Raw genomic sequence first — 27,827 nt, forward strand, 5'->3', positions numbered from 1 at the left:
GCAATGCTCTGAGAATTTGGGGGGTTGCCGAATCACACAGTTGTCATTTGGTTGAACGATGGGCAGTGGTGAAGCATGTAATTGTGTTGTTTTGACTTTGTAGATGTCTTTGCACGTTGATTGGCATCTCTCAAACTGAAGCAGGCATTTGCTATGACTCGTGGATTTACGTCTCCTTGCTTCTAATGGTATGTAAATATTCTCATCTACTAGGTTTTCCTTTCTAGGTGAACTACGAATGTGTTGGACATCTCTCGTTTATTCTATACAAAGAGATGAAACGGCCATTCTTCTGCTACATTATATCAGTTTGGTTAGCCTTGCAATAAGTAAACATTAAAATAGCAGTATCAAGTACTTTTCGAAGCGTGATGCTGGGCGTGCTAATGTGTAGTGGCGTTTGTTTGGTCATAAAAACACCATAGAAATGCATTCAAACATGTTTATCTCAGAACTTTATTGTTGTAACATCAGAAGAATTATAAGGGCTTTGACATTGAATATACAGAAGAACCATTACGGAAGTTCGAATTTAAGAATTGTTAGGTTAAAAGTTAATACAAGAGATTCATTAAAATTTACATGGATTTGTTCAACAATACGGCAATTTTACTTTGCATCAAATTCCACATTGATACTGTCGAATAGTGCTGAGCTCGTGAGAAACGGTACTAGGAATCTGTCAGTACAGAAAACGTTAGAGCACATTCCTGCAATTACCAAAACGCACATAAGAGGAACCCTACAATACATCATGTGGGTTCTGTGGAAGATTTTAGACATGTGTCAAGTATTGTTTAGGGTTGTTCAGTTAACCTGTGTGTTTTTGCCCCTGGTGCTTCTGTATCCTATGACACTGATCAATGTACGTTTGAAGAATTCGTGGTATAAATTACTGCGTTTTGGTAAGAATTTATTTAATTTAACTGATCTTTAAACTTGTCTGGTATGTGAAAGTTCTGGTGATGTTTTTTACTACAAATTACACTGGATGCCATTACCTTCCTTTGGTTTTTAGGATATGTTTATTGAAACCTTCCAACACAATTTTCCAGCTCTTGTAACCCCACTTACCTCTTCACTGCAAAATATGTATGCATCACCACTCCAGGTGCACTAAATTGTGAAATGTTACCAAGACACTGATCTCTCACACTTAAAAGAGAAGCTAGAAAATCACATGAAACCATCATTATACACACTTAAAAATAACTTTATGAAATAGTAATCAGCATAAAATCATATACAAACTATAATATAGCAATTGAAGTATCTTCCCTGACACATTTTTTTATGTGACAAAAGTTCTATGAACTGAACTACTGCTAATCTAAGAACATAACTGAACACATTAGCACATATCACATACTTTTAAAGAAACTGAAATGCTTGTAACCTATGAAACATAAAAGTTGCACCATTCAACTGTTATGCATGAGTCATGTTAATTTCCATCATTGTACAAATACTGTGTATGCATATGCATAGTCACATTTGTCATAAGTAGTTTTGGAGATGAAACGTGCAGACTGACAAACATGATCTCGCCTTTATGTGTTCATTCTTTGCACTTTGTGCACAGAATGCATAAGAAATATGATTTATATGAATGACAATGTAGGAATATGTTGTGTAACAAAAACAGAGTTTCTTTGATGTTACAAACAGTTGTATCTGTTTTTAGGTACTTAGAAAAGAATTGAAAAATTATTTCCACACAATTAACATGATACACATTCTTTTATTTTGTTTATAGTGGAAAAGGATATTTGAAAGACTGCTCTCTTTGTATAGATTTGGAGCTTTCTGGCCCAATATTTGTGAAGCTGGGTCAGTGGGCCTCAACTAGGAAAGATTTGTTTACAGAAGAGCTGTGCTGTTGTTTGGCAAAGCTCCAGAGAAGAACATCAGCTCATTCATGGTATTATACAAAGAGGTCTTTAGAAAGGGCTTTTGGGCCTCACTGGAAGTCCATATTTGTCAAGTTTGATAACAAGGAACCAGTTGGTTCTGGCTGCTGTGCTCAGGTAAATACCCCTCTCCCCTTCCAATTTATGTTGGCTGACTTATTTTCTTTCCATTTCAGAGCCCCAGTAATATCCATATTCCATCATTTATTAGTTGTTGAAGGTTTGAAGATGGCTGTCTTCCAGTTTGTTGCTCCGTGTATTCTGGTAGATTTTACTAGTGTTTCAAAAGTGTTTGCTGCCTTCTTCATCAGGGTGATGAGCACCTGGTGGTAAGCTCCTCTGAAATATCAATAACCTTCTGCCATACTACATGGCGCACCAACCCTGAAGACAGTCATCTTTATACTTGCCACTGTGATAACCAGAATTTCTCAATAATAAGTTTGGTTGTACATTTTAGTTTGGCTGTGCTGTGCTAGTTTCCAGGATCTGATCAGATCAGTAACACTTCTATTGCTATAGCAAAACTCTGAATATCTTGGCATGATGTTTTATATGGTTGCAACTATTTGTTGGTCAGAATTAAAAATTCCCTCCACCTTCCTTATAGTACATACTGAACAGATCAAGAAACATTTTGGCTACCTTTTAAGCTATTAGTAAACTAGCTCTTATGAACAGATGCTATAAATTTTTCCCCCAAAATGATTAAATGTGCAGCTAGAACTGTTGCATTTATCTATTTGTATTACGTGGTGCATTTAAACGTGGTAGGGAGAGGTTTGGGAAACATGAAATGTTTTAATGGCATGATTGTTTGGTGAAAATAGATTTATTTTCCTGAATAGAGACTTGTTGTATGAATGATTCTCAGAAGTAAAGTTGAATGTGGTAAATTGTCATTTAGGTAATTGCTGAGGAAGAACAAATTACAGTTTTATATAATTATTATTATACTGTTGATGACAATTTTTATTTGATTTTCTCCAGGTATACAAAGCATGGATTGATCCAGAGGCACTAACTGCTTATGATGGAATTGGTCCCTGTAATGAGGATTATGCAGATTCTCTCTTTGTTGAAGGTAATGCACCAAGTTGATGGGTGTATACACCCGAAACATGTAGTCATTGTAAGTGTGAGTGAGAGAGTGTAGTTGTACATGTGAACCCCACTGTGTAAAAGATGGACAAATAATATATAATAATTGTTTTTTTCACGTATAGTACTTGACATGTCTATAGTAATGAAAAAATTCTGCTGTTATGAAGGTAACATTTTTGTAGAATGTGAGAAGTTTCATGCCTGTGAGAAAATGGTCATAAACATACCTACAAATTGTGCATAAATTTTTTTTGTAAGTCAGTGGTTCCAAGTATAACAGTGGTGTGAAACATTGTAGTTCCATCCAACAAGTTTAACAGACTTTGTGTATAAGTAACAAGTTCTTCCCAAAATTAATATTAAATACTAATAGAACCTAATAATATTAGTAATGTTCTAGAACAAGTTTAGGTTGAAAACCAATATAGAAATATGATCTGAGAGGAATTCATTGTACAGCCATCTGAGTAAAAGCCTAGAATGCTATCTCATGATTACATTGTATTTCCTTGCTAGATTATAAGCTTACATTAATTATACCTAACATTAATAACAAGCAGGCTGTATGGCTAGAAATCTGTGCAGTAGGAAAGCAGGTTTTATGAATTCCACCAATACTTGTGATTATGTAATGTTCTGTTGTTTATTTTTTTAATAGGAGGTTTAAGTATAAAAGGTGTTTCTGACATCTATCCGGTACACACAGTCAGCTTACCATGCTAAAACTGGCATTATTGTTTCCAGGGTTGGAAGTGCTTGGTGTAGGGAAATTGTTGGAAATCAGAGCTAAAAAGTTGGATGAGGTTTCAGAAAGGCTCGCAATGGAGCTGGAACTGGATGAGTGGGAAAATTTGACAAAGAAAGGTATGAGCTACATTTTATGCAAGGTATTGTTGGTTTACAATGGACATGGCACTGCAGAGCAAGCAACAGAACTTTAAAACTTGTGACGTTGCAAAGGATATGGTTCTCGTTTAACAAAATTTCACTCTAACTTTTTTACCAATGACTTGGGCCATGCTGTTCTTCCACCAGTAGATTGTTTTTCTTTGTCTTGTGTGTAAACATGTAAAACAAAATTTTTTGCTAGAACTGGAGCCACCCTTTTTCTGCAGGGGACCCACCATTAGTCGCTTGGCATAAGAAAACTTAGCACAACTTGTGTATGTTTACAGAAATTTGTGTACAGAATTTGGTACTTCATATTTTTAATTTGAATAAATAAGTAAATGAAATGTTTGTCATACAAATGTGACCAGTGTTGTAAGTTTTCCTGCAACTAAATGGTATCAGTATGTAAAGTCAAGTTAGAAGTTGCTGAGAATATACAAATAAATTTGTATTTCTTGTTTTCATAGAATTAATTCCAGTGGCTGTGAAAGTTCGTCATCCTAGGATGGAGGCACTTTTGAGGCAAGTTCTGGTAACAGATCACATTATTTAACCATGATGGCAAAATAAGTGCAGCCTCATATATCATATATGAGTGATCTATGGGTGGTTATGACAGTCTGAGGTGCCATTTCCTGTAGAAGATGCTGTAGTATTGGTGGAATGCCACCTAAACACAAAGCTAGAAACTGTTATTCAAGTCCGTCTTCATCATCCAGTGTATTAGAATATAACCACATGGGGAATTTGATGACCTGAGTTTAATAAAAGGCAAATAATTTCTTGATCATTTGAGCCATTGTCATGTTCTCAGGGACTCTGCTGCATAGAATGAAATGATTTAGCAGAATACTTCTGTTTAGGTTAGTTGGTTTGTAATGCTCCCAGGGTAGTCTTTCCTAGCTTCTGTTGACTAGACAAATCTAGAGTCTATTTGTCTATTTTTGTGGTGGGGGTGCCCTTAGGGCAGATTCTGTTATCCCAGGGAACCTTCATTTGAAGGTGGGCTTGGCATACTCCACTTACCAAATTTTTTGTCATTGGCAGAAGTGAATGCTCGAGTCTTTGAGCAGAAAAATGCATGCACGTCTGATTGGGAATTGAATCAGAAATCCTCTAAACAAAGTCCATTATCTTACCCCAAGACCACCAGATCCTAGAATTCTATAGTTATCTTCATCAGAGAAAATTATAATGAACATAATTAAGCATTGAGAAAGATGGGGAGTAGGTTAAAAGTATCAAATTTAATTTTACTTACTGCAGCTTGAATTAGGAGAAACAATTACATGCATGTCCCATCTCTGCATGATGAATTTTCCTTTTGTTATAATGTTTTGTCTCAGAAGTAAAATTTAATGATGTTTTCTTTTTATGCTAAGGCGAGATCTCTTCATTATGAAAGTTGTGGCATCAGCAGTTACCTGGATTTTGCCAAGTTTGAAATGGCTCAGTCTTGTAGACTGTGTACAAGACTTCAAACAATTGATGGAAGCACAGGTTTGTTTTTATTTCTAAAATATTTAAAATGATAAGTGAAGCTTCACTTTTGAGATGCAGATGTGTCTTGGGTAATTTTTAGTGCAAATGTTGTGTAATGATTACATTGTTAATTGTAGTGTAACAAATTAAGAATTAAATGATTTTACTATTCATAATCACTCTTGTAATATTAGAAGCTACCATACACACAAGTATTTAAAGCAAGCATAAGTGAGGCCGAACATGCATGTACAATGAATTTAAAATTTTTACAGGTGGATTTTTGCGTAGAGGCCCACAACCTTAAGCACTTTGCTGAAAACTTTGATGGTGTGGAGTCGGTGAGGTTTCCGAAACCACTGTGTTCTCTTGTAAGACCGCATGTTCTGGTGGAAACATATGAGGAGGGTGAACCTCTGCAGCATTATGTAACAGGAAGATCCTCCAGTCTGGTTAATGCCAGGTTAGCTGAGCTTGGCATCAATACAGTATTTAAAATGGTAAGCTGAGATACCAATATAATGAAGTGATTTGAAGGAAGCTCCATGCAGTCTGTACTTTGGTCATGAGATTTTACCGGTAGCTTACTTGTAAGTTTCAGAATGGGTTTCCGTGGGTCAAAATTTATTTTCTTCTTCATGTATTGCAGAAAAGCTGTCTTTTTGAAAGCTGGACATTGTTTTGACATTTTGCCTGAAAAAGTGGCTATCATTAGTTAATTACACAAAAAAGGAATAAAATATTAATGGCATCTTGCTTCACATAAATCCCATTATTACTGTTGCCAGTGTGGTATAACACGGTTCCATGACAAAATTTAATTTTACTTACTGCAGCTTGAATTAGGAGAAACAATTACATGCATGTCCCATCTCTGCATGATGAATTTTCCTTTTGTTATAATGTTTTGTCTCAGAAGTAAAATTTAATGATGTTTTCTTTTTATGCTAAGGCGAGATCTCTTCATTATGAAAGTTGTGGCATCAGCAGTTACCTGGATTTTGCCAAGTTTGAAATGGCTCAGTCTTGTAGACTGTGTACAAGACTTCAAACAATTGATGGAAGCACAGGTTTGTTTTTATTTCTAAAATATTTAAAATGATAAGTGAAGCTTCACTTTTGAGATGCAGATGTGTCTTGGGTAATTTTTAGTGCAAATGTTGTGTAATGATTACATTGTTAATTGTAGTGTAACAAATTAAGAATTAAATGATTTTACTATTCATAATCACTCTTGTAATATTAGAAGCTACCATACACACAAGTATTTAAAGCAAGCATAAGTGAGGCCGAACATGCATGTACAATGAATTTAAAATTTTTACAGGTGGATTTTTGCGTAGAGGCCCACAACCTTAAGCACTTTGCTGAAAACTTTGATGGTGTGGAGTCGGTGAGGTTTCCGAAACCACTGTGTTCTCTTGTAAGACCGCATGTTCTGGTGGAAACATATGAGGAGGGTGAACCTCTGCAGCATTATGTAACAGGAAGATCCTCCAGTCTGGTTAATGCCAGGTTAGCTGAGCTTGGCATCAATACAGTATTTAAAATGGTAAGCTGAGATACCAATATAATGAAGTGATTTGAAGGAAGCTCCATGCAGTCTGTACTTTGGTCATGAGATTTTACCGGTAGCTTACTTGTAAGTTTCAGAATGGGTTTCCGTGGGTCAAAATTTATTTTCTTCTTCATGTATTGCAGAAAAGCTGTCTTTTTGAAAGCTGGACATTGTTTTGACATTTTGCCTGAAAAAGTGGCTATCATTAGTTAATTACACAAAAAAGGAATAAAATATTAATGGCATCTTGCTTCACATAAATCCCATTATTACTGTTGCCAGTGTGGTATAACACGGTTCCATGACAAAACCGCACACGAAAATTGCACACAGAAAGAAGCTCACTGTCATAAATGCTCACACAAAAATGCTCACACTGACAAATGCACACACTGATAAATGCTCACATGTACGAATGCTCACATGGACGAATGCCCATATTCACAATACTATAAGTAATCGGAAGCGTTAACTGGTTACCGTAGTAAACCGACGTTTCGGAATCAAATTCAATAAAATCTTCTCGGGCAATCAGCCGCGTTAACGTGGCTGATTGCCCCAAAATATGTTATTGATGCAGTATTATTATTGACATGACCAAAGAATATGTTTATGAACGAAATTATAATAAATGGAAAGTTCTGTAAAGTCAGCGTTTGCCGCGGTGGCTCACGTCAGCTGAATCAGTTTGTAACGGTCCAAATTACGTCTTCTGCTGAGGTAATTTCATCATACTATTTCGTTTTCTTATTATTTTATTAAGCTGAACTTCTTTTAAGGTTTCGTTTCAAAATTTTAACTTCTTGTACTGTGATGGATACTTCCATTTCATGGCATCTACCTAACTGTTTAAGACAAAGAATCAGAAACGTTAACTGGTTACCGTAGTAAACCGACGTTTCGGGAACAAACCCTGAAGATGGGGACAGAGTTTGTTCCTGAAACGTCGGTTTACTACGATAACAATCAGCTGCATTAACTGGTTACCGTAGTACACCGACGTTTTGGGAACAAATTCAATAAAATCTTCTCGGGCAATCAGCCGCGTTAACGTGGCTGATTGCCCCAAAATATTTTATTGATGCAGTATTATTATTGACATGACCAAAGGATATGTTTATGAACAGTTTGTAATGGTCCAAATTACATCTTCTGCTGAGGTAATTTCATCATACTATTTCGTTTTTTTATTATTTTATTAAGCTGAACTTCTTTTAAGGTTTCGTTTCAAAATTTTAACTTCTTGTACTGTTTGGAGTGTGATACTGTGATGGATACTTCCATTTCATGGCATCTACCTAACTGTTTAAGACAAAGACGTGGGAGGACCTTCGGTTCCCGGAAGTCTTGGTTTTGACACTAAAGGGCAATAAATTGTCGTGAATTGGGTGTAGTCCCAAGTGTCACACTTTGACATTTATGGCTGCCGCTGCTTTTGAATGTTTCGAACCAGGGGCAAGACGTTTACAGAATTGCGTCAATTTTAACACTCTTCAACAAACTTTGGACGTGAAGTGTTCTGTTTCCTGACCAGGCGGTTAGCTACAACTTTTCGGTGAGTACCTTTCCTGTTCTATATTTTCTATTTATATTGATTTGTCTTTTAAATGTACATTATCATAGTTTTATTAATTTTTTTAGTGCCAACAATGGAGTTTTCAAGGAGTCAGAAGGGCAACAAAGTTTTGTCTTACTTGGGTTTTGAATATCTGTCTTTTCGCACTACAAATGGAGTGCTGACTTGGAGATGCAGGCAGTGTCACTTTGTAAAGTGTCATTCAATTATGAAGACAAAAGATGGCAACATAGTACAACCACAAACTGAACATTGTCATGATTCATGTCCTCAAAAAGCAGAAGCCAACATTGCCAAAAGCAAAATGAGGCAAGACATGAGAGTAGTTAGTGCTACCCCTCGCAATGTGATGGGGAATGTATTGTCAGGGCTGAGTAACGATGTACTGGCCCATATGCCCAAACAATCATCCCTTGCAAGAAATCTTCTAAATCACCGAACAGACGGCCATTTGCCTAATCCTAGAACAATCAGTTTCGGCATTCCTGAGAAGTACAGTCAACTGGTACTTCACGATTCAGGTGTAGACGACCCCAACAGAATTCTGGTTTTAGGTGATAGAGAACTATTATTTGAATTGAATAAAATACAATTTATGGAGATGGCACCTTTGATAAAGTTCTGAACATGTTTTATCAACTATATACGTGGCATGCCAAGGTGGGTAACACTTATCCGCCATGTATTTACGTTTTGTTGCAGAAAAAGAACTTAGAAACATATAATAGAATGTTTGAAATCATGAAGCTGTTGGTTCCAAATCTGGTGCCTCAAAAGGTTTTAGTAGATTTTGAGAAAGCTTGCATGAATGCAGTGAGAGTTGCCTTTCCACAAGCTGAGGTCAAAGGGTGCTATTTCCATCTGTGTCAGTCTCTCATCAGGAAAATCAGCAATGTTGGCTTGAAGACTGAATTTGAAAGTGATATAAATATAAAACTCATGCTGAAGTCTCTTGCTGCATTAACCTTTGTCCCAATCCATGATGTGAGGAGTGTCTTTGATGAGCTTGCCGCCACATTTCCAGACGAAGATAATTATAATGAGGTGCTCACGTACTTCTTCTCCACATACATTGAGGGTGCAGCAGGTAGAGATCCCCAGTTTCCAATAAGAATATGGAATCATCATGATGCAGCTCTTGAACGGTCACCTAAAACTACAAACTGCTGTGAGGGATTTCACAATGCCCTTAATTCCCTATTTCACTGCAGTGATCCCAGCATGTGGTTTTTGTTTGAAGGACTTGCCACTTGCCACAGATTGACACTGGCTAATGCACAGGCAGGTCGTCTAGAGGTGAAAAAGAGAAGGTATGATGAACTGCATGACATGGTTGCAAATTCTGTGCAGGAATATGAGAGGGTGGAAGACAAACTCAAATACTTGCGGAGATTGGCTAACTTACAGTAACCTAAAAGTGTTGACTGTTCACTTTGTAGTACAAACAAAAAATAATTAATTTTTATAAATAAATTAAACCGATTTAGTTGCAATAAAACCAGAGCATTTTATTTCCTTTACTTTCCCTTACAAACATTTACATCAATATTTTATTTAGGATTTGAGACTTCTCGGCGAGTACAATCAATAAAATTTTCTCGGTCAATCAGCCGCGTTAACTGGTTCCCGTAGTAAATAGACGTTTCGGGAATGAATTCAATAAAATCACCTGCAATCAACCGCTTTACTACGGTAACCAGTTAACGCGACTGATTGCCCGAGAAAATTTTATTGAATATCTTCCCGAAACGTCGGTTTACTACCTTAACCAGTTAACCTTTAAACGACGGGGATTTAAATGGCAAAGTGGTAGTTTTTGGCAGGTTTTTAAACATTTGTGAACGCTCTACGGAAAACTGTAATGTTATCTAAAGTAAACATGATAAATTGACGAAATAAAAGTAATATTTATTCGAATAGAACAGAGAATACATAGAGTTTTTTTAAAAAATGCAGTTAATATCTTAATTGCCTAAATAGGCCTTAGTAACTTTCCTTTCTTCTTTGGAAGCTGATTCGACATAGTCGTGAACTAATGACCACACAGAAAAATTTATCTCCCCTACTTCAGTGGATGCACAAAATATTTCTCACCCATCATGCCGAGGATATGTGAGAAGCTTTGATTAGGGGCCTGAAAATGAATCCGAAACCCACTTGACAATAACAATGTTTATTGCTGTTTATGGTTATAGTTTACGGGTTGACAGCTCAGGCTGACCTTGCCAAAACGCTAGAGAAAGTGTTTCATTATTTGCAGCCCCTAAAATGGGCCAAAAGACGTAGCCAAGTCTTCTTACAATGTTGCAAGTTTTGAGATCCGCACCGGGAATGTTCGTAGTGCTGACTACACAATTTACTTCCCAGACAAGGACTGCTAGTAAGATAAAGGTTAACGCGGTTGTTGACCGAGATATTTTATTGAATTTGTTCCCGAAACGTCGGTGTACTACGGTAACCAGTTAACGCAGCTGATTGTTATCGTAGTAAACCGACGTTTCAGGAACAAACTCTGTCCCCATCTTCAGGGTTTGTTCCCGAAACGTCGGTTTACTACGGTAACCAGTTAACGTTTCTGATTCTTTGTCTTAAACAGTTAGGTAGATGCCATGAAATGGAAGTATCCATCACAGTACAAGAAGTTAAAATTTTGAAACGAAACCTTAAAAGAAGTTCAGCTTAATAAAATAATAAGAAAACGAAATAGTATGATGAAATTACCTCAGCAGAAGACGTAATTTGGACCGTTACAAACTGATTCAGCTGACGTGAGCCACCGCGGCAAACGCTGACTTTACAGAACTTTCCATTTATTATAATTTCGTTCATAAACATATTCTTTGGTCATGTCAATAATAATACTGCATCAATAACATATTTTGGGGCAATCAGCCACGTTAACGCGGCTGATTGCCCGAGAAGATTTTATTGAATTTGATTCCGAAACGTCGGTTTACTACGGTAACCAGTTAACGCTTCCGATTACTTATAGTATTGTGAATATGGGCATTCGTCCATGTGAGCATTCGTACGTGTGAGCATTTATCAGTGTGTGCATTTGTCAGTGTGAGCATTTGTCCGTGTGAGTAATTTTTGTGTGAGCATTTATGACAGTGAGCTTCTTTCTGTGCGCAATTTTCGTGTGCGGTTTTGTCTGGTTACCGGTATAACACACACTCAGTGGTCTACCAGTTGAAGGTTCTTTTCTATACTGGTTCTTTCTGGTAATTCATCCTCTTTATAATTTGTGTGCATTTTTTGAAATTATTTATACATGTTTGTGTTCTCTGTTTCTATAATTAACATTTTGAATTCTTTATACTCTTCTTATTCGAGAGAAAACTTTTTCCACTTTGGTTCGATTTCCGTGTATAATAATTTATCAGATTTGTTTCAGGTGTTTGAAGATAACTTTGCGCATGGTGATCTACATCCTGGGAATATATTGGTCAGAGAAAAGGATGCTAGTGATGTAAAGCAGCAGAAATTTTGGAGTCGTTTAATTTCAAAATCAGTAACATACCCAGTCACCATAGTGATTCTTGATTGTGGAATCATTGCGTCTCTTGATGACCATGGAAAACAGTGTCTTAAAGGAGTGTTTAAAGCTGTCGCAAATGGTGATGTAAGTAGTGGTTTATTTGTATGTTTTATGCACAGTATGATAATGTGTATTAGAGTTTTATGAGATGATACATGTCTGTCTTCATGTTTATGTAATCGCAGTGAAATAATCTCAGTCATACACTCACGTGTTGTTTTACATTTATTTTACTTACTCAGCTTTCAACTGTCACTGACGTGTTACTCGATCCACAGCTCTGCCTCCAAGTATGTTTCCATGTGGACCTCTTTTCTCCTAGTTGTAAGTCTGTATCCTCTCCTGCAGCTAAGTCCATCTTTACCCTTGAAATTAAAGCTATGGCTCTGTATGCCCAGTGGGTAAGCCATAAATTCGTGTTGTATCCTGGATTGTTAAGTAAAAATGGAAGGAGGATTGATGTTTGGTTTGGCTGCCAGTTTGCTTGATGGTTCTTTCCTGGACATTTGAAAGTAGTAGAGTGTTTACTTGATATAATGAATTCCACAAAAATCCATGTGACATAATACTACTTTTTCTTCTTACTACAGGGAAAAGAAGTTGGTGAACTGTTTCTAAATCATTCCAGTCATCAGTGTGCAGACCCAGAGAGTTTCAAATGCAGAATGAGTGAAATTATTAATTCTGCATTGAACAGGAGTGTTACATTACAACAAGTATGTTATGTTTCATAATTTTCCTTCATTGTTGTTATATTTGCATAAATAATTGTGTCAGACATAATCAGTGAATAACAGTGGGATACTTCTTGGAAGCAACAGATTCAAATACTAAATTTGGGAAAATTGAAATGGAAAAACAGTGAAGATAAATTTTATGCTATCATTATGTTGGAACAATAATTATCACTAAATAAGGTAAAACCTTAAATTAAGGAATACTAAATGGGGATCCCATGTTGTACATAAGTATGCAGCGCTCTGAAGTAGTCATGACTTACACTTTTGGGTTTTCAGAATGTTAATCTTAATATTTTGGCTAAAGTGGACTGATAAGACTGATCTGTAGGTTGTTGATGAACTGTTCTTCATGCAAGTTTCAAATGCTATTCAGAATGTACTCTAAGTTGATTATTGTGCACTGTTCTGTGCTGTATTTTTCTTCTTATTTAGTATGTAAACAGTTAAGCAAGTAATCCCAGAGGAGTTCATTTGTCACTTGTGATTATAATGGTTGCTAACTTGATTCAGTCATATGTAAACATTCTTTGTGTCTGTGTCTGACTTTGGTGAGATTTACTAATGAGCAGCGTAGAAATACTGTTAATAATTTTCTCACATTCTGTGAAAAGTGTGTTGATAAATTCTGTTGTCAGTGTTTGGGTGATAAAATTGACAAGGTAGTGGGTAAGTATGTGGCAGTCATGGGGAAACCTTACAAGAAGAGATGGTTTTAGAAATCTGGGTTTGGATGGTGGATAGTATTAAAGTGGATCTTAGAGAAGTATGATGTGAAGATTCATTTTAATTGAATTCAGCTTTTTCAAGAATGGGAAGTTTCTATTTATTCTTTGCACAAAGTGCATAGCAAGAACGCATTATGACTGATTGCACATTGCGAAGAACATATGATGATATTATGTGTATTCTGGTATGGAAAACATTTTCTGAGCTTGTGGCTGCAATGATAAATCTTTGTTTCCTTTAACAACAGAAAATCCTTGATCAGACTGTCTAGAAGTAATGTTGTAATTTGAATGTTCATTGTGGTCTGGCTTGTGACACCATGTGGTCTTGTAGATGGTTACCAAAGTTTTGGAGAAATGTATCATCTCCATCTTCAGGATAGAAGTATGATTAATCCTGAAGATGGATTTGGTATGTACCAACTATAAGATTACATGGAGTCACAATCCTGAAGCCAGTATTGACATCTACATCACAAATGAGAACCTCAAATGACAGATTTTGTGTGTGTGTGCATGCGTGTGATTGTGTATTTATGTTTAGAGGCATGCCATCTTCTATGACTGTTTGTTTCTATATACACTTGGAGGGGGATAAGCATTCATGTCGTCACACATACCTGTGTTGTTGACTTGTATGCAAATGTGCATGAAGCAGGATTCCAGACTATTATTAAAGGTAATTAACTGTTAGGAAATGACAGCAAGAATAACCATACAGAAGGCTACATAGAGGCCTTGGCTGTGGTGTTAAAAATAAAATGATCTTGTTAATGAAACATAGCTGTGTTCAGTTAAACTTAAAATTTCCCAGCTGTAGAAGGGCCTGACAGATTGTAATTTGTAATGTCACTGATATTATGATTCACCTATACTGGGCAGAGGCATTAATAACAATGTGCGTGCTGGCACCAGAAACGTGAATTACAACATCATTTCCAGGATCAGACCTTGACATCTGCAGGTAGAAGAGGAGTGATTTTCAGAATCAGCATCTTCTGTTATTAACAGGAACATTTTTTTTTCTTTGTAGATTGATGTGTCTACCATCATGACATCTCTGTTCTCTACGATGATTGAACACAAGGTGAAGCTAGATGGTAGCTTCTCATCCATCATATTAGCCATCATGGTTGTAGAAGGTCTTGGAAAGTCACTGGACCCAACAATAGACATAATACAGAAGGCCAGACCATTTTTACTAACTTCCTTATAAATAAGTGTATGTGTAGCTCCCAAATTTCCATGTAGACATTTCACAGAGTTCCTAACATTATTTTGCATTTAATTTATAAAAAATCAATATTCTGGTGATGGTTTTTTATTTATTTATTTGTATACAAATAAATCATTTTAAATTGAATACTAACATTATGAAGCTTGTTGAAATGAAACCTATTCGATATTGTTCTGGCTGTAAGTGTGGAGGCCATTGAAGATAATCCCCATGGGCATTAAGGCAAGCATCTCATTGATGCACCAGCTGATGGATCCCCTCTGCAAAGAATGCCCTCACCTGCTGCTGGAACCCTTCTTCAGTGGTAGTCATGATGTTTTTATATGACTTGAAATTGTAGCCCTTCAGCACTTTCTACAGGTTTAAACAGTTGTAAGTCACATAGTGTTACATCCAGGGTGTATGGGGGATGATCCATCACTTTCCAGCACATGGAGCACAATTTGCCCTGGACAGTACAGGCCACATAGTGACAGGCAATGTCATGCAGTGTGCTGAAACTCCTCACAAGTGTGTTGGGACACTATCTCTTGATGGTGGTACCAAGGTCTTGAAGGGTTCCGCTGTAGCACTGTGCATTGATGGTGATGTCACGGTCCTTAAATGCTAGCATCAATGGTCCACTGATGTCAGATTAAACAGCCCTGTTTGGATTGACCCAACAGAGTCATTTAACCATGTCAGACTGTTTGCTATAATGTGCCCATTCTGTTGCACAGCTAGTGGTTAATTGCTGTTGTGTTATGCACACTGGCCATATTTGCTTGCTGTGCTTCAATTGTGTTTCATGTGAAGAACCCTCAGATAAGATTTTATATTAATTTTCAAAATGCAAACAGAGAATTCTTTGCTAAATGTACATGTGTTTAGATGCTCTGAAGAATGTTTTGATAACTAGTAGAAGCACTGTTTTTATTCCAACAAAGCAGGTAATTAAAAATGTAAGTAGTATTGAGATGATGATTTACATCGTCTCTCAGTAGTCAGCTCACGTGCCAGGATTCAAGGATATTAATGCACCATGCAAAGCACTGTGCGGCCTACCATTCTGTCTCCCAATTGACACGTACAGAATTCATCAAATATATCAAAATTTGTTCTCCAGTGTAGAACACACATGCATTATTTGCAGTTTTGCAAACCCTGTATAAAGTTACAACATTGTCCTTGCACATTGTTTAATATTCACTGAATACTTTTAAAATAAAAGTTATAGATCTTAATGACAGTGTATTTTTATACAAAACTTTTGCACAGTTTGAGAATATTTATAAAGTTTGATGTGGTATTCTTGTAATGATGGGATTATGTTGAGCTTATATGAACAAAACGTAAGTCCATTCACTAGTTTAAGAGATTAAACATTTGGATAAACAAATTGGTGTGATGTCCCTATATGTGTTCATTTTGTAAGATATATAAAACATATTTGTGAAAATTGTACATGACTTTCATAATTAGATATCTTTCTTCAAATTTGAAATTTACTTCTGCAAAAAGTAAATGGGATCTTGCATTTATAATATGCTAAAATACAATCACCAGCTAGTATCTCAACAGCAGTATGTTGTCCTCTTTTTCTGCCATTTGTCGTATGCAAGGACACTATATAATTCCAAGAACTTTAGCTTTACTGACATAATCAGCTCGGCCTACATAACAGCCTGTCATCTTCCTGAGACCTGTGTAGGATGCTCGCCCATGAAGAACTCGCCAGTTGTCAATAAACAGAACCGTGCCAGGATGGAGTTTAAGCCACCATTCCCCTTCTGGATCCTTCACTTTTGCAGCAAGTAGGTGAATATCTTCATATAGCTGATGAATCTGTTCAGCTGGCAATGTTCTCATTGGTGCCCTGTCATATAAATTGAACCTGCAAGTGCAAATACCAGAGCTTCAAGGTCTTCATTCAATATGTGGTAAGGTGTATGTCAGGCAGACAGACAGCACCATGAAGATCAAGTGTAGGGAGTGTGCATTATGACTCAGTGAGTTTTAAAATTTTAGGGGATAAGCATTTTCTCTGTGTGTCTGTGAACACTTCTTACATGCAACTTCATGCATATTTTCTGTGTATAGGGTCCAGTTGTGGTCTTTTGTGAACATGGTAATGACCTTTTAGTTTCTGTAACAGGCAAAGAATTCCTCAAGCAGCTGAATGAGTATCAGCTTCTCAAGAATTGTGTTCCTTGGAGCTTATTACATGTGTTTATATCTTGTACAGATGACTGTGAATTTAAAATCTAAGAACTTTGATAATATGAGTGAATTACATGAAGATAGTTAACACAAAATAGCTCATATGCTGGGTGTACAGTTTTAAATAATGTTCATTGATAATATGTCAGATAAAATAACAGTGGAATCTAGAAGCCATACTTTTTCTTGATATTAGAAACTATAAGCAATTTATTTTCCACTAAATTTTTAATACTATTTTGAGAAAATGTTCATGTGTAAAGTATTTCTGTCCTTGTGTCTCTGTCTTTGTAATAGTATCTGTCATGAACTATGAGAACTTTGATCTCTATAGGTTATCTTAAATTATGTTACTTCTGTACCTTATCTGTTGCAGCTTCTTAGTAAGGGGATGTAGTTTAAACATGGAGTCCACATTGACATAATGTTTTCCAGCCTCCAGGTACTCGGCTTCAATGGGTAATGTGCTGAGCCGCTTGAAGCTTTCAGGATGTGTCTGTTTCAGATCATAGGCTGCTCGGAATCCATCCACTAGCAAAGTCTCACCTCCTCCTCCATTATGGTGCAGGCAGTGGAAAACCTGCAGCCTAATCAGCAACATACATGTGTATGGTTTTCACTGATCTGAGTAGGTGTGAGGGAAGTATATTCTCACTCCATTTTTCCCCCACTTGTAGGCCTAATTATCCTGTTGTAGAACTAATTTGTTTCCCTCGATAGATGTTTTAACATCTGTAACTGGTAAAATATTATTTTTTATGATTTTTTAGTGTCTATTCTTTGCTTGAGTTTTTCTTTAGTGAACAAATCTTATAAATGTACAGGATGTGTCTGAAAGGTCTGGGCAAATTTAGAGGTTAGTTCTGCAGAAAATATACATGGCGTTTATGTGAACATCAGTTCTCAAATGCATTCTTTTCTAGTTACAACCCTGCATAGTTCACCTTGTAGTGACAATTTCAACTTATATTCCCAGTTTCAGTGGTTGTATTATAGGGCACCAAAGGCTTGTTCAGATGTTAATGACAAAAGCAATAAGCTCCTCTAAATTCACATTTAACATATACCAGATTGCATGGTGCAATATCCCAGAAAATAAATCTTGAACTTCCAAACCATAGAACATTTACTGCCACTGATTGTCAACTCAGAGAGACTGGAACACTGCAGCATGTTACTGTGAGCTGGAGCAAGAGAGTGAGTCATCCAGACACCTTGTCACGAGGATCATATCCTGCACCGTGTGGACGAGAATCCTGGTGTCAGCCTGAGAAGCATAGTGGCAGAGTTGCAAATAACCATCTGGTGGGTCCAGCATAAACAACTTCTGTACCTGTACCATTTACAGCAGTGGTCCCCGACCTTTTTGTGCCTACGGGCACATTTGAGAGTTTATGAGATCGTGGCGGGCACCAACCAATTAACAAAGCCAAATTTTCTTTTCCCTGGACAAATAAGATATGGACACCAAATAATACACAAAACAACACGACGTTTAATGATACAAGAAACCATGCAATCAAAAATACGTAGTTTTATAAGTACAATTATTATTACTCAAGTGGGAAGTTAGTGTGATGTTTGGCACTACATTTTATCATCCAGTTTTTCAAATTTGGCAGTGTAGGATGTTGTTGCTGCTCGCAAACAATCGTCAAGATGGGCATCAGTAAGTCGAAATCTGTGCTTTGATTTTACAATGTTCATGGTTGAACGGCCTTCATTATTCAGTATAACCTCTTTCTGTAACAATGCGGGCACCCAAAAAATGCCTTGGCGGGCGCCATGGCACCCGCGGGCACCGCGTTGGGGACCACTGATTTACAGCAACTCCATTGTCTCGTGCCAGCTAATGTTCCAGCATGAAAGGCATTTTGTCTGTGGCTTGTTCAACAGTGTGTCAACCCTTCCTTTGTTTCTTCAGTGGTGTTTACAAATGAGACAGTTTTTAATAGACATGATATTTTCACAAGTCAGTGATATGACATGTCTAGGTATGTACTGAATCTCAGAAGAAATTACAGCACCAGTTTAAATACATAAGAGTCCTTTCAGGGCTGTACCTCTAAAAGGATGTTTTTGTGGATCCATGTTTATGTGAACTTCGACTGTATAGAACTCACCTCCAAAGTCTGTACAGATCTTTTAGATACACGCTGTATAGTCCTCTTAAAAAGAAAGGAAATATACTGAAGAAAGTGCAGAAAGTGTTGTCACTTCATATAGGTTGCTATATGGATTAAATGGTTACAGCCAATGAAACTGGTGGATATTTATCATTTTATGCTATGTAAGAAACTAACCAGAAAAAGCAGTGGATATAGATTAATTTATGCAAAATTTCTTGTGGTGACTGGCGTAGTGATTGCTGAAACCATTAAACATTTGCCAGAAAATGGAGTGGTCATAGATATAGATTGCTTTTGCACTACAGTGAAACCTCTATCCATCGTTCCCGGAACTATCGTTTTCCCGGATGCATCGTCCGTTTTGTTCGGTCCCGAATACATCCCATATAAAATAATGTTACATTTTCCCGCTTCTATCGTTCCTCGAACTATCGTTTTATCGCATCGATCGTTCAAAAATCTTAGTCCCGGCCCACAATTTTCCCGCAATGATCGTTTCTGAGAAATTAAAATGCTGGGTTTTGAGATAAATTAATACCGAAAGACGCAGAATGTTTTTGGAATACACAGTAGCGGTAACCTGTTATGTCGCCCAACCAGCACAGATCCTTTTGGAATGAGGGGACAGTGGTGCAGGGGTGATAGTTGGAGTGAATGGCGGTGCTCATTGTCAGAAATTTTACGATTTTAATTAGGGTGCACTCATATTTCGTTCCAGCGATGCCAAATGGCATGTGCACTGTGAATTTCTTCACAAATGCTTTTATTACAAGTACAAAGGAAAGGCGAAAGTGCTGCTGTGGATGTGGAAATAACGGAGCTGTGACTCGAGAGACTGCCAACACTGCTGGAGGGATATGAGCCGCGGGACATTTATAATGCGGATGAGACCGGACTTTTCTACAACGCCCTCCCGGATAGGACTCTGGCATTGAAAGGTGAATCTTGCCACGGGGGAATACGTGCAAAACACCGAATTACTGTTCTTCTGTGTGTTAACAGTGACGGTAGTGACAAACGGGTTCCGATTGTAGTTGGAAAATCACGAAAACCGCGTTGTTTCAAAAACATGAAAAAACTTCCGGTGAAATATCACGCCAACAAAAAGGCTTGGATGACAACAGACGTCTTTACGGCGTTTTTAAGTTCTCTAGATGCCTCCATGGGCGCACAAGGCAGAAAGATTTTGCTGTTTGTTGATAATTGTGCCGCTCATCCGAAGGACACGACATTTCTACGAAATGTGAAAGTCGTGCAGTATCCAGCAAATTGCACGAGCGTCTTGCAACCGCTTGATTTGGGCATCATAAAATCTTTCAAGCAGTTGTATAGAAAGCGCCTTGTGCAAACAGCTGTATGTGCAATGGATGCTGGGAAGGATGTCAACATGAAAATTGACGTGCTACAAGCAATTCATTTCACAGTGGCAGCTTGGCGGCATGTCTCCCAACCAACTGTTCTGAATTGTTTTCACAAAGGTGGCTACGGGTGTGAACTTCGCGCAGAAGCAGACTCTAACGTCAGTGTGGATGAGCATGATGGCTTTCACGAAGACTGGAATAGATTTGGCGCCGTGAAAGACGTGGTTAAATTTGGTGACTACGCGGCAGTAGACAGCGAGCTTGCTACATGCGGAGTCGACACGATTGATGAGTTGTGTGACGATCGCGAAGGGGGTGTGAGCGGTGAGGAAGACGACGAATACGAGCCCGAAGCTGTGCCGAGTTTTGCCGAAGCACACGCTGCATTGGCAAAAGTGAAGTCGTTCTTTTATGCCCATAATATTAGCGAACGTGACGAGGAAAACATTTTGAACGTGGAAAGTACTCTGTTTGGTCTAAAACGTAAAGTTTCGACAAACCAGTTGTCCATTAAAGACTTTTTTGGTAAAAAGAAGTAACTTTGAAAGAGAAACATTGTTTTTTTTAAAATTTTTAATGCTTTCCCGCATCTATCGTTTTCCCGCATCTATCGTTTTTATTTCCCACCCCCGCCGAAAACGATGCATCGAGGTTTCACTGTATAAAGCTGTTGTGGTTCCCAGGCAACCACTCCGGATATAGAAAACGGAAAACTGGACAAAAGAATTTTGTGTGTGAGGTACTGACGCATGCATACCCTGCAGCTTCAGTGAAGTAGGTGTTGTCGTTGTGCGCTCCTAAGGCCTGGTGTGTGTAAGCGGTATCATAATGAACAAGATGATCACTGAACTCCCACATGCCACCAAACATGGTATGCTGAACATGTGCGATTTGTTGCACAACTTTCTCCGTGGCTTCCACTGTTGCGGGTACCTGCTTAAAATTGTATATACATTATATTATGATATGAAGAATTATACTTTAAACCTTTGTAGATTTTTTCTGTTTATGAACATGGTAATGAACCTTCAGATTCTATAAAAGGCACAGAATTTCCTGATTTGCTAAGTGACTAGTGTATTACCTTTTATAATGATAAAACTGACTGTAGTATGTGTGAAGGAATATCACTGTTTTCAGCTACATACAAAATGTTATCCAGCATTCTGCGAAGGTTAACTCCATATACATAAAGACAAAATTATTGGGGATCATCAATGTGGAATCAGCTACTGATTATATATTCTGCATTCATCAAATAAAATGGACTTTGCTGTATGGCATTAGTTGTATATTTCCATGATTGAAAAGTCACAAATTGGAGTAATTTAGTTTATAATTTCCCAAGATGAAACCAGAGGTTAATTAAAGTAGTACTGTCAAATAAACATTCATGCAAGGAAATAATATTTTCTAAATTAAATATTTAGTTTGAGCGTTTAAAGGATTAAAAAGCTTTTTATTTATTTGCATTGGAATATCAAGTTTGACTCGTGACATAAGATGGCGGCCTTGAATTCATCAAGTGACATGAGAAGCTTAATCCCTGAATTTTCAAGTGACTACCTTGTTTTTCACACATTTATAATTTATTTCTTGTGAACTGGTTGAATATATAATAGCATTGTTCTTTTTGTGTGTCTGGGCACAGCCACACTGAAAATTTAATTGTACCGTTTAAATGCCAACACAAAGGGTTAACAACAACAAGCAACCAGTATGTCTATATCATGAAGTTACTGACAAGTCTGATATTGTTCATAAAACATAACTCCTGACACTCACATTTTTTACAATTCCAATACCAAAATCCACAATAGACTTGATAACATCATAAACACCTTTTTCTGTGTTCATATACTGACACAAGTCCACTCGTGCAATGTTGCCTGATTCCATGCTCTGCTTGTCCCACAGTTTAGGGTCGTATATGTGTGAATATTTTAATCCATTGTAACTGTTCTTCCACAGCCACTCAAGTGCGTACTCGGAGTTGTGTCCGTTTGGCCCTAAAAACAGTGTTCTTATAAGATCCCATTTCACATGTTTCTGATAGTTTGCTGGAAAGGAAATGGTGCCATCTATTTTTAGGTGTCATGCAGGCTTCCTTCCTATGCCATTGAATATAATAAATCTGAATCTCATTAATTTTAAGTGAAAGTGTGAAAATTTTAACTCAAAAATTTAGGGGGATGCAATTCAATACCTTAAAAAAATATTGTACAAACATGAAAATTATTGAATGTTATATGTGTCTGTCAGTCAGGAAGTTGTACACATTTCTGGAACAAGAATTACCATTTAAAGTACTTATAAAGCTATTCAATAGAGAACACAGCCAATCTTAGATCATGACTGGACAGGAAGGGTCATTTTAATTATTAACTACCTTACATTGGAAGTGTAACTGTTGTAAACATCATATTGCTAATCTGATAATCACAAAGATAAAATTCAGCCAGCCACAGCATAATATGGGATTTTAAATCCTGTATTACCATACAATAAAGATTAATCATAAGTCATAATAATTAAAAGAGGAAGCTTGTATAGATCAGTGTTTCACAACTGGTATGCTACCACAAGGTTTCAGGTATGATGCAAATTTTTATAGGAAATTGTTATTTGCACATTGTAGTCTGAAAAAGGCAATATCTTATCTTTTATAATTATAATTAATAATATATGCATGCATGTGTGCATGCGCACGCACACACGGTTTGATTATCGATAGTTTTATAATACATGTGTAATGTTTTGTGTTCATAAGCCTGCACTCACAATAGAGCAAAGATTTACATGTGATACATATTTATAGTCATGTACAATTTCGTACCCCCTTTTCATGAGGAAAAATTCTAATTATGATTTGCATGTTTGGGTACATACTTTTTATTCAGCACAGATCATGAACTAGTTCTCATTCATTTACCACTTTACTCATGAAAGTTAAACCTTGGTTGTTATCTTCTGTTACTGGATTCTGTCTTGCAGAACCCTGACATTGCATGGAACACACTTTTTTCTTATTTGACTTACATGCTATAATGAGTTTGTCTCCTTCCATTGTACTGCTTCGAGGTTGAATGTTTAGTGGGATGTCCAGCAGATCACAGTTCCTTTGCTTTGTTGTATGGTTGTAACAGTTGTTGCAGCTAAAAAGAAAAATTTAATATGGAAGCAATATAATCATAGGGAGAAAATTTATAATTTATAACCTTCACCAATTATGAAGTGGAGTGGGGCATGTGGCTTGCATAGACTAATAAAACATAAATTTTAGTAGGGAACCTGAAAGAAGATTACTTCAGAAGCTAGGCAGTAAAGGGAGGACAATATAAAAATAGATCTTAAAGTATGAGGGCAGAGACTGAATTCATGTAGTTCAGGTCCATGGCAGGATGTTGGGAACATGGTAATGAATCTTTGGCTCCCATAGATGGGGAAGTCCTTATCTAGTCAAGCAACTACTAGCTTCTCAAAGAGGATTCTGCTTTATGTAGCCAGGACTAATACATAATTATTTACTATCAAAAAGTAAGCTTTGTATATTATTTGTTCGGGGTTGGTCATTCTGGAGTAATTTCCTTTATTTAGTAACAGAGTAAGAAAGCTATTACATGTAGACTGCTGAGGCCGTTATGCAATTTTTTACTGCTTTGTGAAATTTTAGTAACTGAAGCAGGAAACCCATCAGTAACTTCGGATAACTGTGCCTTACTGCAGATATAACTGAATAGTTGTACTCTGACCTGCCATAGAATCTTTTCAAAACCCATCTCCATCATGATTTCCCTACCCCAATTTTCTGCAGAAAATTTTGCAGAACTCAGATTATGAAATTGTTTTTGTTTGCGTTGTAGTCACACCTACCGGCAGTGATCCCGTAGCCATACATAGTTTAGTTTGAGGGAATCCGGCCAAGACGGATTGCATAATTCCAAATATGTTTGTTGGATGTTCATGTGGCCTGTGTGAATGGATTAACACTTTTTAAATTATACCCAGGCAGCAGTAAAGATTTTTATTTATTAGGAGAACTTTATTAACCAAAGTACTGGGGTTATATTATTTAAATATTTAAGTGCTGATTATTTTATTTTGCCATTATGTAAATACAACTGAATTCCATAAATTCTTTAGTCTCAAAAAAAGCAAACACTGAGATTGCTAAGTTCATAGCATGTTTATTATTGCTATGTGTTGCAGTTGTATATTTTTAACATTATTAATCCGACCATCCAAAATTCTTTCATCAGTTCTCTGTTTGAAATCATCCTGAACAAATACAGTACTTTCTAGCTTCAGATAACTTGGTTATTATTAATTTAGTTATAATATGGTTACTGATTTATGTGATAAAATGGGTCTGACTCAGCAGTGAATTAACAGATACAACATGTTTAATTAATTACAGGTATTGATTGACAGCCCTGCTGAGTATATGTAAGGAAAAGTGAAAATTCAGGTTATGTTTCCCTGTAATTTGTTAAATTTTCGTCATATTGAATGTTGAAGTCTGCGGTTGGATGGGCATTTCAAATGATAATCAGAGGCACTATGTACTGAGAAATATTAATTTAAGAATCCACTAACCTGTGTTGTGTTTCGCATGTGTCGATTTTAGACACACCGCCTCACAGTCTTGCGTTCTACAGTGCCATTGTAGCAGAGGCAGAGAATAAAGAGATTTATGTTCATTATTTAATAGCGTGTGCCTCAAAATACGATGAAACAGTTGTCTTTTCATCATGAGGTCCTGTAATATGACAAGTAAAACATCTATGAGAATGTAATGTTACTGTATATTGGTAGCTTGTAATTTTGGTAAGGAAATGGTTACTGATTATTTTGGGATAATGAGGATGTCGTAGGAAGTACGTACAAAAAGTCTGTGTAGCAGGCCTACTTTGAGGTGAAAGGATCCTTGGCATAGTTTTATTCTGTATGCATTATATAGTAACCGTTGACAAGATTTCATGGTGTCACAACTCAGAAGACCACAATGTGAGAAATATTTCACTTTCCAAATCTCAACATAAGATGGAGGTGAATAGTTAGCTTCACGCTCCGGCCTCTTAACTATAGGGAGAAGACAGTCCCCTCACCGGTACCCATTGAATAACAGGCTCAGTGGAATTCATATCTGGCTGGTACAGACGTGGTGACAAAAATTTCTGCCTATGCTGAGAATTCTCCAGCTCGTCTGCAACTTCATTGGCCTCTCTTATTTTCAATCATCAGTGTCCTTTTTAAATACAGAAATGTAGTTTACAAAATTTCGCGTGTTTTCCTCACAGAGTGAATCCGTTACGTAACTTGACGGCCAGTGAAGAAAATCTGGAATTGCATCGATGGAACTCGTAACCCTGTTCACACTGTTATTAGGCTTGTAACTAATACCGCATTACTGTATTATGTTTAAATATGCAATTTCACACCGCGCCAGCCAACTAACAACGCTAGGAACTTAATCTTGCAGAGACGGGTGACGGTGAAAACAGCATCCTTTGAGAAATTAATATCGCCATTCCAATTGGTTTTTTAGAAAGATGTTGACGTGTAAGCTGTATTTACGAAGTGAAGCAAGATTTCGATTACTAAACGGCGCTGCTTCATCTAAAAATGTTACATGGCGTCGAATGAGATCGGAATATGACAGTGTATAAGGACTTAAAGAAAGTGGTCGTGGCCCATTTACTAGCATTAACCTGAAGAGACTGAGAACACCATAAAAATCTCAGTCAGGGTCTAATGGCCGATATTCAAGTCTGGGATTTTCCAAATATGAAGCTGATTTCCAACAACTATACGACTACATTCGTTCACTGACCCGATATTGGAAATATCCCCAGGAGAAATTATTGACATCTGTGTTCAATGGATGTCAAATTCGAGGCAGCTTTGTTAACCCTTTAAGACCCAGTGGTAACTATATGTACCACCTGCTTCACACAGTTAATAACTGTGTTTTGTGTGTATGGGTTTCATATTGTTCTTAGTGTAAACAGGGATTATTTCCTTAAACAGCGTCAACCAGTTGTCTTTTGTAATGGTGAAGTGTTGTGTTTACTTCGCGGTACGGACTGATTTATTAAATAATATTTAGACGAGCTTCGTCTTCAAAGGGTTAAAGGGTTTTTATCTCCGCATGCGTACAGTCTACGCTATACAGCAACGGACTTTAATTGTACATTATTATTTACATTTACAGTGTTTCCTTAGTATGGGTCATAGTTTTCTCGAGAGATGTTTTTTCAGACACCGAGGTAATGAGATTTGCTTCTGACATTTATCTTGCACAAAACATGTCACACTGACGTATGGGCAACAATGTCTTTTTAGTCGGTGGACAGATTTATTTCGAAGCGACTGCTGACCGGAGTGTCACCGATATACCAAAACGCACTTAATTAATTCGGTCACAGTGGTGTTTCAAGAGAAGCCCCACTTGACCTTCTCATAACCTGTTTGGTACAGGAAGTGCAAACAGCATATAATAGCAACAAGATTACTGAAATTTAAATTTTCGTCTGTATCTTAACTTTTATTTATTTTTGTCTTGCAATCACAATACTTTATCTGTGCTATATATATATATATATATATATATATATATATATACACACACACACACACACACACACACGAGAAATAAAAAAAATTGCTTAGCAGAGTTTGCTCACCTTTTGACTAACGCTTAGTAGATGATATGTCAGTGGACAGCTTTTCTTAATTATTCTCCTTCATCACTAACAGTGCACAAATGAAACCAACTGCGTTGCGTCGTTCTTCCAATAAGAAGAGGGGGGAACGGAAAATGACGAAAACATATCGCGTGTTAAGTTCCAAAGTTCCCCTGATGCCAATGGTGACGATTTCTGCTTGTTTCTAAGGCACACGTTCTGATTAAATTGTTGGCAGACATGTACAGCTAGAAAAAGAAAGTGAATGTGACATAGAAAGTTGTCCACAAGCTTTTATTCTTACTTTCGAATTTAAAGTCATTTTGTGACAAGGACTAGTGCGCGTTTGTAGAAGCATGGTGACTTACAATGATTGTTTTTGTGCACTAAAATTTAGAGCGACCAGGCGCATTGACAGGGAATAAAAAAAATCGACATTCCAGAGACTGTTTATCTACATTATCAGTGACTTATACTGAGACCATTCTACCCTTCGGCGGAAATAGTATACGAATGTCGGATGTTATTCTGTATCGATACTGCTGATCGCTGGAGAATACTTAATTAGATTTAGTCACTGAAAAACTGCAGATTTTCTACTTTTCGTGCATGAAAGAGTTGAACACTTAGATAGTACGTGTAGACTTATTTTAGCTTCACAATATTTCTTCAAAACCTGTGTGTTTAA

At 37.0% G+C, this 27,827-nt stretch overlaps 3 protein-coding genes across 6 annotated transcripts; 2 read left to right on the forward strand and 1 right to left on the reverse strand.

Annotated features, from left to right (window-relative positions):
• The first annotated feature begins 208 nt into the window (after nt 1-208).
• Nucleotides 209-14,896, forward strand: LOC110839022 (putative aarF domain-containing protein kinase 2). The gene is made up of 10 exons (XM_087340219.1): nt 209-905; nt 1,795-2,027; nt 2,901-2,994; nt 3,759-3,878; nt 4,373-4,427; nt 5,288-5,405; nt 5,663-5,887; nt 11,919-12,146; nt 12,653-12,778; nt 14,561-14,896. Exons 1-10 carry the CDS (start codon nt 428-430, stop codon nt 14,741-14,743), a joined length of 1,860 nt encoding a protein of 619 aa, XP_087196345.1. The 5' UTR covers nt 209-427; the 3' UTR covers nt 14,744-14,896.
• On the forward strand, nt 6,247-10,019 carry LOC147871207 (uncharacterized). Of its 2 annotated transcripts, XM_087340204.1 has the most exons (3): nt 6,247-6,457; nt 6,715-6,939; nt 8,587-10,019. In XM_087340204.1, exon 3 carries the CDS (start codon nt 9,149-9,151, stop codon nt 9,929-9,931), a length of 783 nt encoding a protein of 260 aa, XP_087196330.1. In that variant the 5' UTR covers nt 6,247-6,457; nt 6,715-6,939; nt 8,587-9,148; the 3' UTR covers nt 9,932-10,019. The 2 variants fall into 2 exon arrangements, with proteins under 2 accessions (XP_087196330.1, XP_087196331.1); XM_087340205.1 differs by lacking the exons at nt 6,247-6,457; nt 6,715-6,939 and adding an exon at nt 6,946-8,500.
• A 1,029-nt stretch (nt 14,897-15,925) lies between the features above and the next one.
• On the reverse strand, nt 15,926-27,281 carry Tmlh (Trimethyllysine hydroxylase). 3 transcript variants are annotated; one of them, XM_022080308.2, is made up of 8 exons: nt 27,140-27,281; nt 25,050-25,212; nt 24,327-24,423; nt 23,493-23,608; nt 22,239-22,462; nt 21,211-21,386; nt 17,326-17,550; nt 15,926-16,637 (listed from the first exon to the last, which is right to left on the reverse strand). In XM_022080308.2, exons 2-8 carry the CDS (start codon nt 25,204-25,206, stop codon nt 16,370-16,372), a joined length of 1,263 nt encoding a protein of 420 aa, XP_021936000.1. In that variant the 5' UTR covers nt 25,207-25,212; nt 27,140-27,281; the 3' UTR covers nt 15,926-16,369. The 3 variants fall into 3 exon arrangements, with proteins under 3 accessions (XP_021936000.1, XP_087196327.1, XP_087196328.1); XM_087340201.1 differs by having other exon boundaries at nt 21,211-21,389; XM_087340202.1 differs by lacking the exons at nt 24,327-24,423; nt 27,140-27,281 and having other exon boundaries at nt 21,211-21,389; nt 25,050-25,190.
• Nucleotides 27,282-27,827: the final 546 nt, after the last annotated feature.

The sequence above is a fragment of the Zootermopsis nevadensis genome, unplaced genomic scaffold (genome assembly GCF_977971745.1).
Source record: "Zootermopsis nevadensis isolate Lab colony 2312 unplaced genomic scaffold, Znev_1.0 Znev_ptg000061l, whole genome shotgun sequence".
NCBI lineage: Eukaryota > Metazoa > Arthropoda > Insecta > Blattodea > Termopsidae > Zootermopsis > Zootermopsis nevadensis.

Coding starts and splice junctions, on each gene's coding strand:
- LOC147871207 (XM_087340204.1), top strand. CDS start 9,149: ATGTTTTATCAACTATATACGTGGCATGCCAAGGTGGGTAACACTTAT.
- Tmlh (XM_087340201.1), bottom strand. CDS start 25,206: ATGATGAAAAGACAACTGTTTCATCGTATTTTGAGGCACACGCTATTA. Junction 24,424..25,049: donor ACATGCGAAACACAACACAG/GTTAGTGGATTC, acceptor CCATTCACACAG/GCCACATGAACATCCAACAA. Junction 22,463..23,492: donor AGACAAACTCATTATAGCAT/GTAAGTCAAATA, acceptor CACTGTTTTTAG/GGCCAAACGGACACAACTCC.
- LOC110839022 (XM_087340219.1), top strand. CDS start 428: ATGCATTCAAACATGTTTATCTCAGAACTTTATTGTTGTAACATCAGA. Junction 2,995..3,758: donor AGATTCTCTCTTTGTTGAAG/GTAATGCACCAA, acceptor TATTGTTTCCAG/GGTTGGAAGTGCTTGGTGTA. Junction 4,428..5,287: donor AGGATGGAGGCACTTTTGAG/GCAAGTTCTGGT, acceptor TTTTATGCTAAG/GCGAGATCTCTTCATTATGA.